General features: G+C 45.6%; 1 protein-coding gene across 1 annotated transcript in view; it reads right to left on the reverse strand.

Annotated features, from left to right (window-relative positions):
- Positions 1-17,086, reverse strand: part of TENM4 (teneurin transmembrane protein 4) — a 450,745-nt gene that overhangs the window by 202,393 nt on the left and 231,266 nt on the right. Inside the window, exon 6 of the mRNA XM_056858091.1 lies at positions 9,799-10,051. Within this exon, the coding sequence (XP_056714069.1) occupies positions 9,799-10,051 (253 nt within the window). The remainder of the gene's footprint in view (positions 1-9,798; positions 10,052-17,086) is intronic.

Genomic DNA, 17,086 nt, shown 5'->3' on the forward strand with positions numbered 1-17,086 from the left:
TCTTTGATGTCACCGTTCCCATTTCACGGCTTGGCTGCCAGCTTAGCTGTCCCAAACAATCACATATAAATCTATCTGATCTACTGGACATCTTAATTTTGCACAGCAAGCGTCCACAATAATGAGTCTGCCTCAGTGGGTGCTCTGGCGAGAAGACGGAATATGCCAGTCGGTCAATAATCTTCTTGGAAACCCTGTCTTCACAAATCCACAGATAAGAATTCAATCAGACAGAACTGCATTCCCTTGCTGTCCCTTTTTAGTCAGACACTCATTTCAAACTGAATTGTTAACCACTAAAACAAACCTCAACATTCTTACCTTGCAGGACAGGTATATAGCATATGGGAACCATTTCAAACTCACAACTGCATGTCTTGGTTGTGGTTTGAGAAGTATACAGCTCAGTCTACATTAGGACTAACTTATCCACGACAATAGTTTCAGGAGGGTAGCCATGTTGGTCTGCAGTAGAAGAGCTAGATTCGAATCCAGTAGCACCTTAGACACCTGCAATATTTTCAGAATATATGCTTTCAAGAGTCAAAGCTCTCTTCATCTTGCATCTGACCAAGGGAGCTTTGACTCTTGGGGAGGGGCTGTGTCTCAGTGGTAGAGCATCTTCTTGGCATGCAGAAGGTCCCAGGTTCAATCCCTGGCATCTCCAGCTAAAGGTACTAGGCAAGTACCGGTAGGTGATGTGAAAGACCTCTACCTTGAGACCCTGGAGAGCCGTTGCCGGTCTGAGTAGACAATACTGACTTTGATGGACCGAGGGTCTGATTCGGTATAAGGCAGCTTCATGTGCTCACATGAGAAAGCTTCTAACCGGATAATCTTTTTTTAAAATTAATTAAAAAAACAATTTTTTTAAATATACCCCGAAAATTTTGTTGGTTTCTAAGGTGCTGCTGGACTTGAAGCTAGTTCTTATCCAGAATGAGGGAAGGGGAAAAAAGGATTGGGGCCTGGGTCCACCCCTTGAAGTCACAACAACCTCTTGTTTGATTACAAATTCCAGGGCCGCATCTGAGCTTGAAGTAAATCAAGGGTGAATGGCAACCAATGCCCCCTGCACCATCAGCAGTTCTTGCTTCTCTTCTTCTGCTCCCCCAGTGAAGCTGATATTGAACTTGCTGTTTCCAGAGAACCTCCCGTAATCAGCCTCCTGGATCTTTCTTACTGGACTTCACCGAATCGCACAAATTGGATCAAATTTTATACTTCCTCGCCGGGGGTGGCAGGGCTCTCCCAGTCCATCTGCACTGGTTCTCCGCATCTGACGTCTGGACTCTGTTCACATCTCTCAATTGCTACCTTTAGCCATGCCCACATATGTTTGGATCCGGCGATTTGTTAGCAGAGGACATTAACTGTTGGGGAGATTCCCCATTGTCCCCTGCCTGCTAGCAGTGCCTTCTGATCACAGGAAAGTTGACGCCTGGAGTCGTGGGACACACGTGTATTAATAACCATGTTGGGTGGTAGCCTGCAGCGATGGAGTCAAATTTGGCTTTCCTGCCTCTTTCGGCAGGAGAGCTGTGCTAAAAGAAGAGGGGGGAGGCAGCAACCCCCCCCCACTTTTACTGCAGCTCACCAACCCACACAGCTATTAGTCTCAGGAGTCCCATGACCCTAGGTATCAACTTCTCTGGGGTCACACATGAACACACCCGAAGCTACCATATACTGAATCTTGCTCTTGGTCCATCAAGCTCAGCACTGTTGACTCAAACTGGCAGCAGCTCTCCAGAGTCTCAGGTCAAGGTCTTTCACATGCCCTACTACCTGTTACTTTCAACTGGAGATGCCGGAGACTGAACCTGGGACTGTCTGCAGATGCTGTGCCACTGACCCTTTTCACATCCCTGACTACCCGTTCCTTTCAACTGGAGATGCCGGGGACTGAACCTGGGACCTTCTGCATGCCGAGCAGATGCTCTGCCACTGAGCCATGGACCCTCCTCAGGAAAGGATTGCTGCTGGGTGGGGAAAGTGGGCAAGTTCTGCACTTCTTGTGCTGGCAGATTGCTGGATCCAAATATATTTAGTAAAAGAAACATTCACTGTGTTATTTATTTCTTTTTTTAGGAGGAAGGGAATCCAAAGTTTTAACGTTAAAGCAGAACCTCAGTATGCTGATGGAACTATGGTTAGCATTTTTGGGGGCAGAAACTAGCACAGTGATGCATCCTATTTTTTGGGCACTTTAATCATTTTAAACTCTGAGGCTGCGACAAGAAACGATCCTCTTTGCAACAGAAGCTGAATTCAAGTAGCAGCTTTCATGTATATAAAAATGTGTTGGTCCCATCGAAGAAGAAGAAGAAGAATAGGAAGAGTTGGTTTTTATATGCTGACTTTCTCAACCACTTAAGGCAGAATCAAACCAACTTACAATCACCTTCCCTTCCCCTCCCCACAACAGGCACCCTGTGAGGTAGGTGGGACTGAAAGAGTGTGACTAGCCCAAAGTCACCCAGATGCCTTCGAGTGTAGGAGTGGGGAATCAAACACGGTTCTCTAGATCAGACTCTGCCATTCCAAACCACCGCTCTTAACCACGACACCAAGCTGTCTCTCCACACACAACTGAAAATACATCAGCTATATAAGAGTCCATTAGCACTTTAGAGACCAATGGAATTTTTGGGGTTTAAGCTTTCGAGCGTCGAAGCTCCCCTTCTTATACATAACCAAGGCAAAGACATGTCAGTAAACAAACATGGCTGCCCCCAGCCCATCACGTTTGGTTCCTAATTTCCCCGGAGAATGCGTTTTTCCATCAAACTACATTTCCCCCCCTGAAGGAGTGGTTTGTCAAAACTCATGCAGGGAGCTGACCGCTGAGGAATGATTTAAACTGGGGACTTCCTGGCTCTTGGCCATGCAGTTGAGAGCCAGGGAGGTGTAGTGGTTGAGTGTCAGACAAGGATTTGGGAGACCCACATTCGAATCCCACCTCTGCCGTGGAAGCTTGCTGGGTGACCTCAGGCCAGTCACATACATTCAGCCTAAGCAACTTCACAGGGTTGTTGAGAGGATAAAATGGACAATAGTGTCAGCTCCTTTGGGTCCTCATTGGGGAGAAAGGTGGGGTGGAAATGAAGTAAATAAGTACCTAAACAACTGTGCGGATAAGGAGGTGTTGCGGCAGTTTGTGTATGAGAGACACAAAGAATGAGTGATGGCAGTTCTTGCAGAAACAACATGGGGGTGTGGTGGAAAGTGCCATCAAGTCGCAGTCGACTGAGGGCGACCCCGTAAGGTTTTCAAGGCAAGGGCTATTCAGAGGTGGTTTTGCCATTGCCTGCCTCTGCGAAGCAACCCTGGGCTTCCTTGGGGATCTCCCATGCAAGGACTGACCAGGGCTGACCCTGATTTGCTTCTGAGGTCTGATGAGATCAGGCTAGCCTGGGCCATCCAGGTCAGGGCAATGAAATCCAGAATTGGATTGCCATTGCCTGCCACTGCATAGCAACCCTGGACTTCCTTGGCGGTCTCCCATCCAAGTACTAACCAGGGCAGATCACGTTTAGCTTCTGAGATCTGACAAGATCAGGCCAGCCTGGGCCATCCAGGTCAAAGCAAGAGATGAAATGAAGCAGTTTGCCATTGCCTGCCTCTGCATAGCAAGCCTGGACTTCCTTGGCGGTCTCCAAGTAATAACCAGGGCTAAAACCGCTTAACTTCTGAGATCTGATGAGATCAGGCTAGCCTGGGCCCGCCAGGTCAGAGCGCCAAAGACAACTGTCAAAACCAACAAGCTGGGAAGTGCCCCTTGCAAGCTGCAAGGAGCAGAGGAAAAAATGTCTGGAAGCCAGTGTGAATCAATGGTTAGCATCAGGCTAGAGTTGGGGTGAGTTCAAATCCCAGCCTGGCCCTGAAACTTTCTTATGTTCTTAACTCACTTGGTCAGCTTAACATTCCTCACAGGGTGGTTGTGAGCGGAGTAGGAAGAACCATTCACACTACCCTAAGTTTTCCAAAAGAGGTGTGTATGTGGGGCAGGGAATTAAAAATATATGAGGCAATTACTTTAGAAACTACTCAACAAATGCTTATAATAATGTTTATATGCTTAAGAGGATTTATGTTATTTTGATGTGATGATAGTTTAGACTGTGTAATGCTCAGAAGAAGACATAGATTTGACCCTTTCCCTTTCATTCCCTTTTTTACCTTTCGTATCCCTTTATAAAAACAATTAAATATATCAAAAAATATATGAGGCAAAGAAACAAAATTAGAAGGGCCATTCCTTGCCTCCCTGGTGATCTCCACTTTCCACTTCTCGTAAATGACCCACGGGGGTTAGGGCTGCCAGGTCCCTCTTTGCCACTGGCGGGAAGTTTTTAGGGTGAAGCCTAAGGAGGGTGGAGTTTGGGGAGGGGAGGGACTTCAATGCCATAGAGTCCAATTGCCAAAGTGGCCATTTTCTCCAGGTGAACTAATCTCGATCGGCTGGAGATCACTTGTAATAGCAGATCTCCAGCTAGTACCTGGAGATTGGCAACCCTAATGGGGGGGATCAGAAATGCGCATCGGCACGCCTGAGCCCGCAAATGTAAGAGTTGCCAAGATGAGCCCCTAAGACTCAGAATAAGTATGCAGCAATCTTTGGTGACATTCTGCTTGACAACACCTTTAAAAGTGATGGAATTCCTCAGGAGCAATAAAGACGAACCTGTAACGTGTAATTATCCAAAGACAGAAGGAGGAAAGAGAGATGGGGAGGGAGAGAGAACGCTAATGGAAGTGATACTAATTGACTGATGGGGCGCTTTGCAGAGTTTCCAGACTTACCGAGCGATATTTCAGGACGAGCCAAACGCAGCCGCCGACATCTCGCCCATTACATCTTAATAAGATCAAGTTCCCCTGCATTGTAGACCAACAATTATACTCGCCGTGACTGGCGCAGGCCGGGAGGCTAAATCTTTTCAATATATTGACTGATTTCAGTTTCTTAAATAGGATATTGATTTATTCCGCTTCAGGGGGGAAAGAAACTGCGGCGAAGAGCGTACGTGCACGTAAGCCCCTTTTGAATTTATGTTTCTCATTCCCCCTTTTAAATGGGGAAAATAGCCTTACAAGCTACCGTTAATACGGACGATATTTTCCGAGTGTGGAAGTCGACTGCAGGGCCATTTCCTCTTTTGTTCATCCGAGTAAGGGGAGGGGGGGGGGGAAAGGTGATAGAAGACGTTATGAAGCTGCCGCTAAAATAAGAAACAAACAAAAAAGGAACACTGAACTACGCCCTCGATGAAATTAAAGAGGAACAATGGATCAGTGACTAAACATCTGCTTGGCATGCAGAAGGCCCCTTATTCAATCCCCGGCATCTTTATTTAATAGGCTGGGCAAGAGGTAATGTGAAAGACCTACACCTGAGACCCTCATGAACTGCTGCCAGTCAGTGTAGACCACAGGTATGGTTGCCAGGTCCCTCTTTGTAACCAGTGGGAGGTTTTTGGGGCAGAGCCTGAGGAGGGTGGGGTTTGGGGAGGGGACTTCAATGCCATAGAGTCCAGTGGCCAACGCGGCCATTTTCTCCAGGTGAACTGATCTCTATCGGCTGGAGGTCAGTTGTAACAGCAGGAGATCTCCAGCTAGTACCTGGTGGTTAGCATGGAAAATTGGTACAAAAATGCACATAGACAGGTTGCAAAATAGCAAGTATATAATGAGTGGTGAAGCTAGCTGGAGATCTGCCTCCAAATATACACCAAAAGACTATTTCATACTTACCTGTAAATTTGTATATATTTAGCTACCTAGTTGTTAAGTTTTCATGTTGTACACCCGTCTTGTCCTTTCTAGCTTCACCACTCATTATACACTTGCTATTTTGCAACCTGTCTATGTGCATTTTTGTACCAATTTCCCATGCTAATTTCCAAACCTTTTGGTACAGGCACGGAGGTGCCCTTGTTTTTGTTTTGCTCAGTACCTGGTGGTTGGCAACCCTAACCACAGGTCCCCAACCTTTTTGAACCTGCAGGCACCTGGGGGATTCTGACGCAGTGTGGTGGGCGTAGCCACAAAAGGGTTGCCGTGGGAGGTGAAGCCAACCACAAAATGGCTGCCACAGCTCACCTTCGGTCCCACGTTCCCTGTGGTGGGGAGGCAGCTGCGGCCAAAGCAACATTTTTAAAAATCTACACAGCCAATCAAATCTCCAGTGGCCAACCAGAAGCCTAGGTGGGCAAAAGCCTCCCTGGCCCTGCCCAGTTTCTAAGAACACTTGGTGGATGCCATGTTAGGGATGCCTGGTGTAGACAGAGCTAACTTGGACAGACCAGTGGTCTCATTTAGTAGCCCTGTTCATGTTACAGTGAATACATGTACATCCTGCGTGTACTAGTATACATCTGTTCATAATAAAAAAGCTATCTTGCATTCACTTTACAAATGAAACCGGGTACCAGCACCTGTATAAAATCATAGAATCGTAGAATCATAGAGTTGGAAGGGTCCCTAGAGGCCATCTAGTCCAACCCCCTGCTCAATGCAGGATCAGCCTAGAGCATCCCTGACAAGTGTTTGTCCGGCCTCTGCTTAAAGGCTGCCAGTGAAGGGGAGCTCACCACCTCCCTAGGCAACCGATTCCACTGATTTACTCTTACTGCAAAAAAATCCTTCCTAATATCCAGCTGGTACCTTTCTGCCCACAATTTAAACCCATTATTGCGAGTCCTCTCCTCTGCAGTCTACGGGAACAGCTCCCTGCCCTCTTGTAAGTGACAGCCCTTTGAATAGTTCAAGAGAGCAACCATGTCCCCCCTCAACCTCCTCTTCTCCAGGCTGAACATTCCCAAGTCCCTCAGGGATACATGTCACCTGTTCAATTGTACTTGGGTTGAACATAATGTGAGGATTATTCAAGGCTCTTATCAAGCAAAATCCAGCATACACTGTACGTGGATTGTACATGTGCTCACTGTAACTTGTGGACAGGGCTAGTAGGAAGAACCTTCATGTGTTTATTATTAAGGGGAGGGGTCTTCAGCCTGGTTTATGGAGGACAATTTTTCTCTTACGTTAGTCCCCTCCCCCTTTTGCAGTCTTGGCCTCTGTTCTACGCCAAAATAGATTGCCTTTTTTTAAACAGAAAAGTACGATCTTTCAAAATCTGAAATGTCTTAATAAAGACAACAAATACAATCCAAGACAAAGCAGACCTCTTTTAAATCCTTTTGACTGCAATAGGATAAATTAAGCATCTTTTCCACTGAAATCAAAAGCACTTCACAATGCCTGGATCGTGCCCGCTGTTTCAAAAACAGAAAACAAGACGTTTTTCTTTGACAAGCGAGCAGCCTTGACTGGCGGGCACTTCTGCGGACGAATATGAGCAGTCCGACAGGAAAGCGTGGAAGACTTCTTTTCACACATCCCTTCGGTGAAGACTGCTGGCTGGGTGGCCAGTCAGCTGTTTACAAGAATGAGTAGCTGTGGCAATTTGCCTGCAGAAGAAAGGATTTCATGTGAATCAGTCCCATCCATAGGGTTGCCAGCTCCGGATTGGGAAACACCTGGAGATTTTGGGGGTGCAGCCTAAGGAGGGCAGGGTTTGGGGAGGGGAGGGACTTCAATGCCATAGAGTCCAATTGCCAAAGAGCCCATTTTCTCCAGGGGAACTGATCTCTATCGGCTGGAGATCAGTTGTAATAGCAGATCTCCAGCCACCACCAGGAGGTTGGCAACCCTACCCATCCAAATATGAAACTTTCCCATTCTTAGTGTTAAAGCAGAAAAGCAAGAAATGTTGAAAAGGCCGGAGCAAAGTGGCTCCCAAGAACTCTGTGCCTAGGTTTGCCAGGTCCCTCTTCACCACCGGTGGGAGGTTTTTGGGGCAGAGCCTGAGGAGGGCGGGGTTTGGGGAAGGGAGGGACTTGAATGCCATAGAGTCCAATGGCCAAAGCGGCCATTTTCTCCAGGGGAACTGATCTCTATCGGCTGGAGATCAGTTGTAATAGCAGGAGATCTCCAGCTAGTACCTGGAGACTACAATAACGGATACACCTGTGCCGTATTTAACTACGTTAAAGAAAATGGCGGCACGAGGGCTCAAATACAAAACCACACTGGAACTGAACAGAAATCATGTATTATGCTGAACAGCATTACCTCATACAAAAACAATACAGAAAAGAAACATGCTCAGCACAGGCATTCAAGGCATTCAAAATAAACATTCAATGTAACATAAACCAAGGAAGCAAAGACGCAAATGGGGCAGAATGCTCCCAAAGTTCTCAGTTGCAATCAAAAGTAAGCGGGAAAATCCCGTTATCAAGGTCCAAGTCTCAAGTCCTAAAAGTCCGTAGTAACAAAAGAAAGAAACAAAGGAGAACGTGTGGCTAGTCGTTGGTGCACGTTTCAAAGACTTGAGACTTGGACCTTGATAACGGGATTTTCCCGCTTACTTTTGATTGCAACTGAGAACTTTGGGAGCATTCTGCCCCATTTGCGTCTTTGCTTCCTTGGTTTATGTTACATTGAATGTTTATTTTGAATGCCTTGAATGCCTGTGCTGAGCATGTTTCTTTTCTGTATTGTTTTTGCATGAGGTAATGCTGTTCAGCATAATACATGATTTCTGTTCAGTACCTGGAGACTGGCAACCCTATCTGTGCCGAATGCCAGTTCCCACATGTAAATGATCTTTAGTAAAGGAAGATCCTCATGGGAAAAAATAAAAAGTCACATTTTCCCAAAAGGGCTGGATGCACACCATGCGCACCCTCAAAGACCTTATGCTTGTACATCCTAGCAAGGCCCATGGCTGTTCATTATCTGAAATCCTAGAAAACCAAAATCGTGCTTTCAAGGAAACCCATATTTTAATGCTCAGGGCACATTATCCATTTTCTCTTCTTTGCCTCTTTGATCTAGGTACTAAGTGAACTGGGACGGGGCCCAGTTGCTGGAGCACTTATTTTGTAATTGGAAAGTCCAAGGGTTCAATCCCTGGCATCTCCAGTTAAAACAGCATCTCACGCGGCAGGGCTGGATAAGACCTTAGACCCAAAGAATTAACCCAAAGAAGGTCTCCCTCCGTGGGAGACCTGTTCACATATTCAATTTGGAGGGAGTTTTGTGTGTCCTGGAAACAGGGTGGGGTGGAGGGGAAAGGGTTCAGATTGTCAGTAGGGCATTAGACAGAAGACACGAAGAGCACAGAACCCTACCCTGTCCAGATTCACTCCAAGGCTTCACCAGACTCCCTAGACATATTTCCAGGTTTCTGTCCTTATCCCATGATTTAAGACACATGGAATAAATATTTTTATATAAAGGCACACAGAAAAATAGGTAAATCTGTAATTTCAATTTAAATTGGGGGGGGGGGTGTCATATTATTTATTAAGGAAATACTAATTGGGTTTTTCACCCCTCTTTTTTCTCCTTCCAAAAAGCTTCTGTATTTCTTTACCTTGTATTAAACCTGTGTAAATGTCAGGATGTGTATTGTAAAATTATGCATGTATGACCACGGAAGGAGACCTTTTAAGGGCCGAAATGCATCTGGTCTTATTTTGGTCATTGTATGGACTAACACCAACGGTAGTTGTGTTGGTAATATTTGTAAACATTTCTGAGCTTTTTAGGAAGCCTTATTTTAGGCCCTGTGTTTTTGTAAAATACAACTGTGCACAATATATAATAAAATAAATGCATTTTTTTGTTTGTTACGGCAGATAGTGTTCAGATCAACCCCTATGGTTTCCCCCACATCCCATTAGGACCAGACACTCGGCAGAAGCAGAACAAGATGGGCCTTACCTCGTCTCAAGGGGGATGTTACTGTTGAGTAACCAGTTGTCCTGAGCGTGCGTGGACTCTTGCGTACCGGCCGGCTGCTCTCCGGAAAGGGAGTGGTCCGTGGGGGCCGGGCTGGGATTGCTGCGTGGAGTGAAGTTCCCTCGATTTAAGGAGTTGATGGAGGCCGCGTGATGCTGGTTCGGCGTGTGGGCGTGCGAGAGGGGAGGAGGGGGAGTTCGGAGTCGCGAGTGGTTCTGAAGATTCGGCGGATGATCTGGGAGGGGGAGAAATATATTCGTCGGTGAGCTTTAAGGAAACACAGGCGAGAGATACCTTTTACGTAAGAACATAAGATCCTAAAAAAAGCCATGCTGGATCAGACCGAGGCCCATTGAGTCCAGCAGTCTGTTCACACAGTGGCCAACCAGGTGCCTCTAGGAAGCCCACAAACAAGACGACTGCAGCAGCACCATCCTGCCTGTGTCCCATGGCACCTAATATATTAGGCATGCTCCTCTGATCCTGGAGAGAACAGGTATGCATCATGACTAGTTTCCATTTTGACTAGTAGCCATGGATAGCCCTCTCCTCCATGAACATATCTACTCCCCTCTTCAAGCCTTCCAAGTTGGCAGCCATCACCACATCCTGGGGCAGGGAGTTCCACCATTTAACTTTTACAGGACTGACTCATATGCAGGTTTTTGGGGCTAGGCTGCAAGAAAACCGCCGGCAGCCTCGGAAGGGTTATTTTTTGACAACTGTATTTTCAATTATTTTGTTACACCACAGAGACAAAGCAGCTGGTATGACAGACATCATGCGAGACAAGAAAACAACGCAGAGAGCTAACCACAGGGATAATCGCTACCACCTATCTGTTACCATTCCAGAGGAGTTTCAAAACCCAGCCCAAGGTTTTAGTATATTGAGACTTATTATATTCACACCTTCTCTGATTTCCCCCCCACATACTTTCGTTTCATTATGTTTGCAAAGCCCCAGCTCTTAATTAGAAGCTGATGCATAGAAGGTGTGTTCTTTTGTTTCTAGGCTTTAGCAATTAACAGTTGTCGCTAACAGAAACCACCATTTTACCTTTGGCCCTTTTTAGAAGATCCTGGCATAATTTCAAGAGCAGGAGACACGACGACAACAAAAATCCAGTATATCGTAGAACTCCATCTTAGGATTTGGCAACAATTGAACAAAATAAAGATAGCATATTTCTTGCCCCCACAAAGAGCAACCAGATTCACTAGACAGAACTAATTTTCCTTGTTGCATAATACTAGAACTTGCGGATACTCGACGCAGTTCATGGGCAGCAGATTCAGGGTCGATAAAACTTCTTTTCTCCACAAGTTCAGTAAATTTAATTAAATTAATTAAACTGTGGGGTACACTACCAGTGACATGAGGGTATTTGAGCACAGTTGTCATGAAAATGGAATTCGACAGATTCATGGAGCAGATGTCTATTAAGGGCTACTAACCACGGTGACTAAAGGAAACCCCCACATCCCACCGAATACCAGTGCTAGAAGGCCATATAAGGGGAAGGACTTGGCCTCTATGCCCTGTTTGTCGATCCAGAAGGTCACTGGTTGGCCACTGTGTGAAACATGATACTGTACTAGATGGACTGCTGGTCTGATCCAGAAGGGCGCCTCTTGAATTTCTAGCAAAGTCTGCACAGACATTGCTTGACCAGTAGAAAAGAGCAAGAGTCCAGTAGCACCTTAAAGACTTAACAAAATTTCTGGCAGGGTGTGAGCTTTCATGAGCCACAGCTCCCTTCTTCAGAACAAGGAGTGAGCTGTGGATCATAAAAGCACAGACCCTGCAAGACATTTTGTTAAGTCTTTAAGGTGCTACTGGACTCTTGCTCTTTTCTACTGCTACTGACAGACTAACATGGATACCCATCGTGTTCTATCTCCATGGATTGCTTGACCAGTTTTTTTTAAAAAAACCTTTACCTTTACCTCTAACCACTCGTTCAGATAGTTATGCAAACCTGGGTTTCCCCCCTAGTTTGTAGGAAAATCCCTCCTGTTTGTGCACGGCCCCATTGTTCGTATGTTTGGTGCTGCAATCTGGAAGTGTGTTCAAAATTAGATATACAGATACTATTTGGCTGCCTAGTTTATTATGAGTGGACTTATCACTACGGTTTTGAGGAGCCAGCATCCAATGCATGATCAGAGGTTTAAAGACAGAAACCTAATGGTTCCTAATTGGCTGGACATCTCTCTACAGCCTTTGGAGTGTCACCCTTGTCACAAGGGGAGAGGTAGAAGCAGCAAGAATACACATGAACACATGAAGCTGCCTTACACTGAATCAGACCCTTGGTCCACTGAAGTCAGTACTGTCTACTCAGACCGGCAGCGGCTCTCCAGGGTCTCAGGCAGAGGTCTTTCCCATCACCTACTTGCCTAGTCCCTTTAACTGGAGATGCCGGGGGTTGAACCTGGGACCTTCTGCATGCCAAGCAGAGGCTCTACCACTGAGCAACAGCCCCTCCTGAATATGGACAGAGACAGAAACAGAGAACAGAGAGTTTTCAGCTGGCGCTAGCTAAGACTGAAGCACACTTGGGGTACAATTTGAGCTTTGGGGAATCCAATGTAGTATTAGCGATTATGCCACTTATTTCCTTTCAGTTTGTTCTCCCTTCCCACTTACGAATATTATGTAGAGACACCGGCAGCCTCCAGGGTTTCTCCCCTTCAAACGAAACCCAAATTGACATCAGTGAACCTGGACCACATGGGAAGCGCACAACAAATGCGATCACAACGGTCCTTCTGTGAAGTCCTTTCCATATGACATGACTCTTCTTACTAGAAATACACAAGTCAACCTCTGCTTCTGAAGAGCTTCTATGTAAATTCCAGTTTTCATCTTTACATGCAGGCAAGCTGTCAGCCCTACTGCAAACAGGGCCTTCTGCATTAAGAGGAAGAAGTGTCATTTCTGTTCGATGTTTACATTTCCTCTTCAATTTCTCCACTAGAAGGACAGCATATTTATCCAACTCCTGATTTTTTTTTAAAAAGGGGGATTTATAATGAACATTCCTTTCCTCACAGTCATTTACCATTCTGCCCGCCACTCCCTTTACCCTTAAGCCTTTTGATTGCATCCATATACACTTGCTTTACTTTGTCATGCCTCGATATTACTAAATGTAATATATCCTAACTAGGATTAAAGCGGATTTCTTCAGCTTTGCGCGCTCTCTCTCTTTTAGAAGTTTTCAAACTGGAGACTTTGATCAAACAAGCTATGAAATCTGAGTAATGTAAAGCTTTGTGTGCAAGTAGGGCTTTTGGAGAACGCCTAAAGTCAAAATCTTGATTTATAGTTTTCAAAGGACATAAGAAGAATCCGGTTCGATCAGACCAACGGTCTGTCCAGATGGACATTCTGATTGCTATAATTGCCTGGGGCTGCAAGGGGAGCAACACCTTATAATGTTTTATACCTCCAGGTAGGGCCTGGAGATCTCCCAGAATTAAAATTGTTCTCTCCAGACTACAGATGACAGTTCCCTGGAGAAAATGGCTGTTTTGGAGGGTGGATTCTAGGACATCGAGCCCTGCTGACGCCCCTCCCCTTCCCACATCCTACCCTCCCCAGGCTTCACTGCCAAGTCTCCGAGAGTCTCCCAAAGCAGAGCTGGCAATCCTAGTTAAATTGTGGAACTCCCTGCCCCAGGATGTGGTGATGGCTGCCAACTTGGAAGGCTTTAAGAGGGGAGTGGACATGTTCATGGAGGAGAGGGTTATCCATGGCTACTAGTCAAAATGAACACTAGTCATGATGCATACCTATTCTCTCCAGTATCAGAGGAGCATGCCTATTATCCTAGGTGCTTTGGAGCACAGGTAGGATAATGCTGCTGCAGTCGTCTTGTTTGTGGGCTTCCTAGAGGCACCTGGGAATACTTCCTTTTGTCAGTTTTGAATCTCTCACCCTCCAGCTTCAGCAGATGACCCTGTGTTCTAGTATTATGAGAGAGGGAGAAAAGCTCCTGTCCACTCTCTCCACACGATGCATAATTTTATAGATCTCTAGCATGTCTCCACTTAGCCACCTTCTTTCCAAGCTAAACAGCCCTAAGCATTTTAACCACTCCTCATAGGGCAGTTGCTCTAGTCCCCTGATCATTTTGGTCTCTCTCTCTCTCTCACACACACACACACACAAGCACACACACACACACACTTTCTTCTTCATCCTGAGCAATAATTATAGCATAATGAAATACACTTTTTTTGGTTGCAACATTTGCGCAGTATTAACTTTCCTGATGTTACTCTGTGAAACGGCACTCTTCTGAATTATACAGGAAATCAGATTAACAGCCTACTTATGCCTCCATTAAAGAAATGAATCAAAGCAGGGAGGTTACTTTTTTTTTTTTTAATGTCAGCCATCCGCTTTCCATTCCTTATTTTACAACAAGAACTAATTACACGGCACAGCTACTGCAAACTTTAGGGGCTAGTCTGAAGAATGCTGACACTCTCTCTCTCTCTCTCTCTCTCTCTCTCTCTCTCTCTCTCTCTCTCTCTCTCTCTCTCTCTCGTATATCCCCCCACCCCCCGCCAGAGCATTCAAATGCAGGAAAGATCCATGCGGTCTCTCCCCTGATGGGGGGTGGGGGATAAGCCAACCAAAATCTTCCAAGAAACCTCATCTCCTCACATGCTTTAACATTCTGCTATACATTCCCTTAAAGGCCCTTTTCTTGGCATTCAGGAGGTTTAGCCTACACCTGAAAGTACACCTGAAATGACATGAAGATGCAGGCAAAGGAGACCAAGTCCTATGAGGAAAGGTGGAAGGAGCTCGGTATGTTTAGCCTGGAGAGGAGAAGACTGAGAGGTGATATGATAAGGGTGTCATATAGAGGATGGTGCCGAGTTGTTTTCTGTTGCCCTAGAACACTGGTTCCCAACCAGGGGTCCATGGACCCCCAGGGGTCCGCGAGAACTAAATTAAGGTCCGCGAAACAAAGTTATAAACCCATAATAAATTAATATTTTCAATTAAAAGTTCTCTATTATAAAATATATAGTCAAATATTATTCTAAGTTTAATGTTTAACTAACAGTTATGATTGAAGTTTATTTTCAAATTCTCTGAATTTTTATTTTGAACCTTGGGGTCCCTGCGCCGAACAAAAAAGTCCTAGTGGTCCCTGGTCAACAAAAGGTTGGGAACCGCTGCCCTAGAAGGTCGGACCAGAACCAACGGGTTGAAATTAAATCAAAAGAGTTTCCGTCTAGACATTAGGAAGAATTTTCTAACCATTAGAGTGGTTCCTCAATGGAACAGGCTTCCTTGGGAGGGGGTAAGCGCTCCTTCCCTGGAGGTTTTTAAGAAGAGGTTAGATGGCCATCTGTCAGCAATGCTGATTCTATGACCTTAGGCAGCTCATGAGAGGGAGGGCATCTTGGCCATCTTCTGGGCATGGAGTAGGGGTCACTGGGGGTGTGTGGGGAGGCAGTTGTGAATTTCCTGCATTGTGCAGGGGGTTGGACTAGATGACCCTGGTGGTCCTTTCCAACTCTATGATTCTAAGTTTTTCAAAGTAGTTTCTACAATACTATAAATTGGTCCACAGACGTGATCTAGTTGCGCTACTGTTGCACTAAGTATTTGAACGGCTGTTACTTAGAGGAGGGCAGGGGGCTCACAGTAATGGGTTTAAATTATAAACAGAAAGATGGACATTAGGGAAAATCTTCTTGACAGTAAGAGTAGTTCAGCAGTGGAATCAGCTGCTTAGGGAGGTGGTGAGCTCCCCCTCTCTGGCAGTCTTCAAGCAGCAGCTGGACAAACACTTGTCAGGGATGCTTGAGTCTAGGCTGATCCTGCATTTTGCAGGGGTTGGACTAAATGGCCTATATGGCCCCTTCCAACTCTAAGATTCTATGATATAGCAATCATCTACAGCTGGACTGCACTGCCCACACAGGAAAATCCAGTTGCAAATGGCTGTTGTAATACAGCAATAGCACAGTACCCAAGAACGAATAAATGCAGCGACTGTGTTTACTTATGTTTTTTATCCGTTGGTTCTTTCCTCAAAGTTTTGCAATATTTTGGTTAAGGAGATCATCTGGGTTAAAGACACAATCTGCTCATCCTTACTGGAAAAGCTGTGCTTTAATCATAATGTTTAGTTCTGCTCACGGTGGAAGCAGGTGGATGTGAAAGAATAAGCCAATTGGATTTAGCTAGAGGCTGGTTTAGGATTTCAGGTGCGGCGGCTGCTTGGAGACTAGGACAGGTGGCTTCCCTGGCCCAAATTGCCAGCTACACCTGTATCATGGTAGATAAACAGATTCTTCCGAGAGCACGGAAAATGCCCCAAAGAAAAGTCTCCCGAAAGGATATTCTAGCTACTAAATAGTGTCAACATTTGGGGAGGGGGGTTAATTCTCAAAGATTATGTTAATTCATGCCATCGTACTCCCTATTACTATGTATGGGTGTGAAAGCTGGACTTTGAAGAAAACTGATAGGAAGAAAGTAGATTCCTTGGAAATGTGGTGTGGGAGGAGAGCGATACAGATACTGTGGACTGCCAAAAAAACCCCTAATCAGTGGGTTATAGATCAAATCAAGCCTGAACTGACCCTAGAAGCTAAAATGACTAAACTGAGGCTGTCGTACTTTGGTCACATTATGACAAGACTAGAGTCACTGGAAAAGACAGTCATGCTAGGAAAAGTTGAGGGCAGCAGGAAAAGAGGAAGACCCAACAAGAAATGGATTGACTATAAAGGAAGCCACAGCTCTCAATTTGCAAGACCTGAGCAAGGCTGTTAAGGATAGTATGTTTTGGAGGACACTGATTCATAGGGTCGCCATGAGTTGGAGGCAACTTGACGGCACTTAACACACACACACACACAATTCTTGAAGAAAGAAAAGGAAATCCTACATTGCCGAATCAAGTCGTTGAAATACCTCATAAACAGATCTAACCCTGGCTTCTACCCCACCTTCCCAGTTTTGGGATCAGATTCTACCCAGGAATGGCTGGAAGCGTGGGGGGGAGGGGGGGACAGACCCGCTGGCTGATTTTCCTTGCTTGCATTCATCACTTCGCCGTCAACCCTAACTTGCCCTTTTTCAAAACTTCCCAGCCCATACATGTTCAAACAAAGCCATTTTTGTGCAAAGATCTCCAAGTCTAAACCAGGGGCAGTTTCTCTCTGGCAGCTGCTACTCTGACACTGAGTCTGTCAAAAATAATAATTAATATCTCACTCTCTCCTGCCCC

This window comes from Euleptes europaea, chromosome 12 (genome assembly GCF_029931775.1).
Source record: "Euleptes europaea isolate rEulEur1 chromosome 12, rEulEur1.hap1, whole genome shotgun sequence".
Classification (NCBI taxonomy): Eukaryota; Metazoa; Chordata; class Lepidosauria; order Squamata; family Sphaerodactylidae; genus Euleptes; species Euleptes europaea.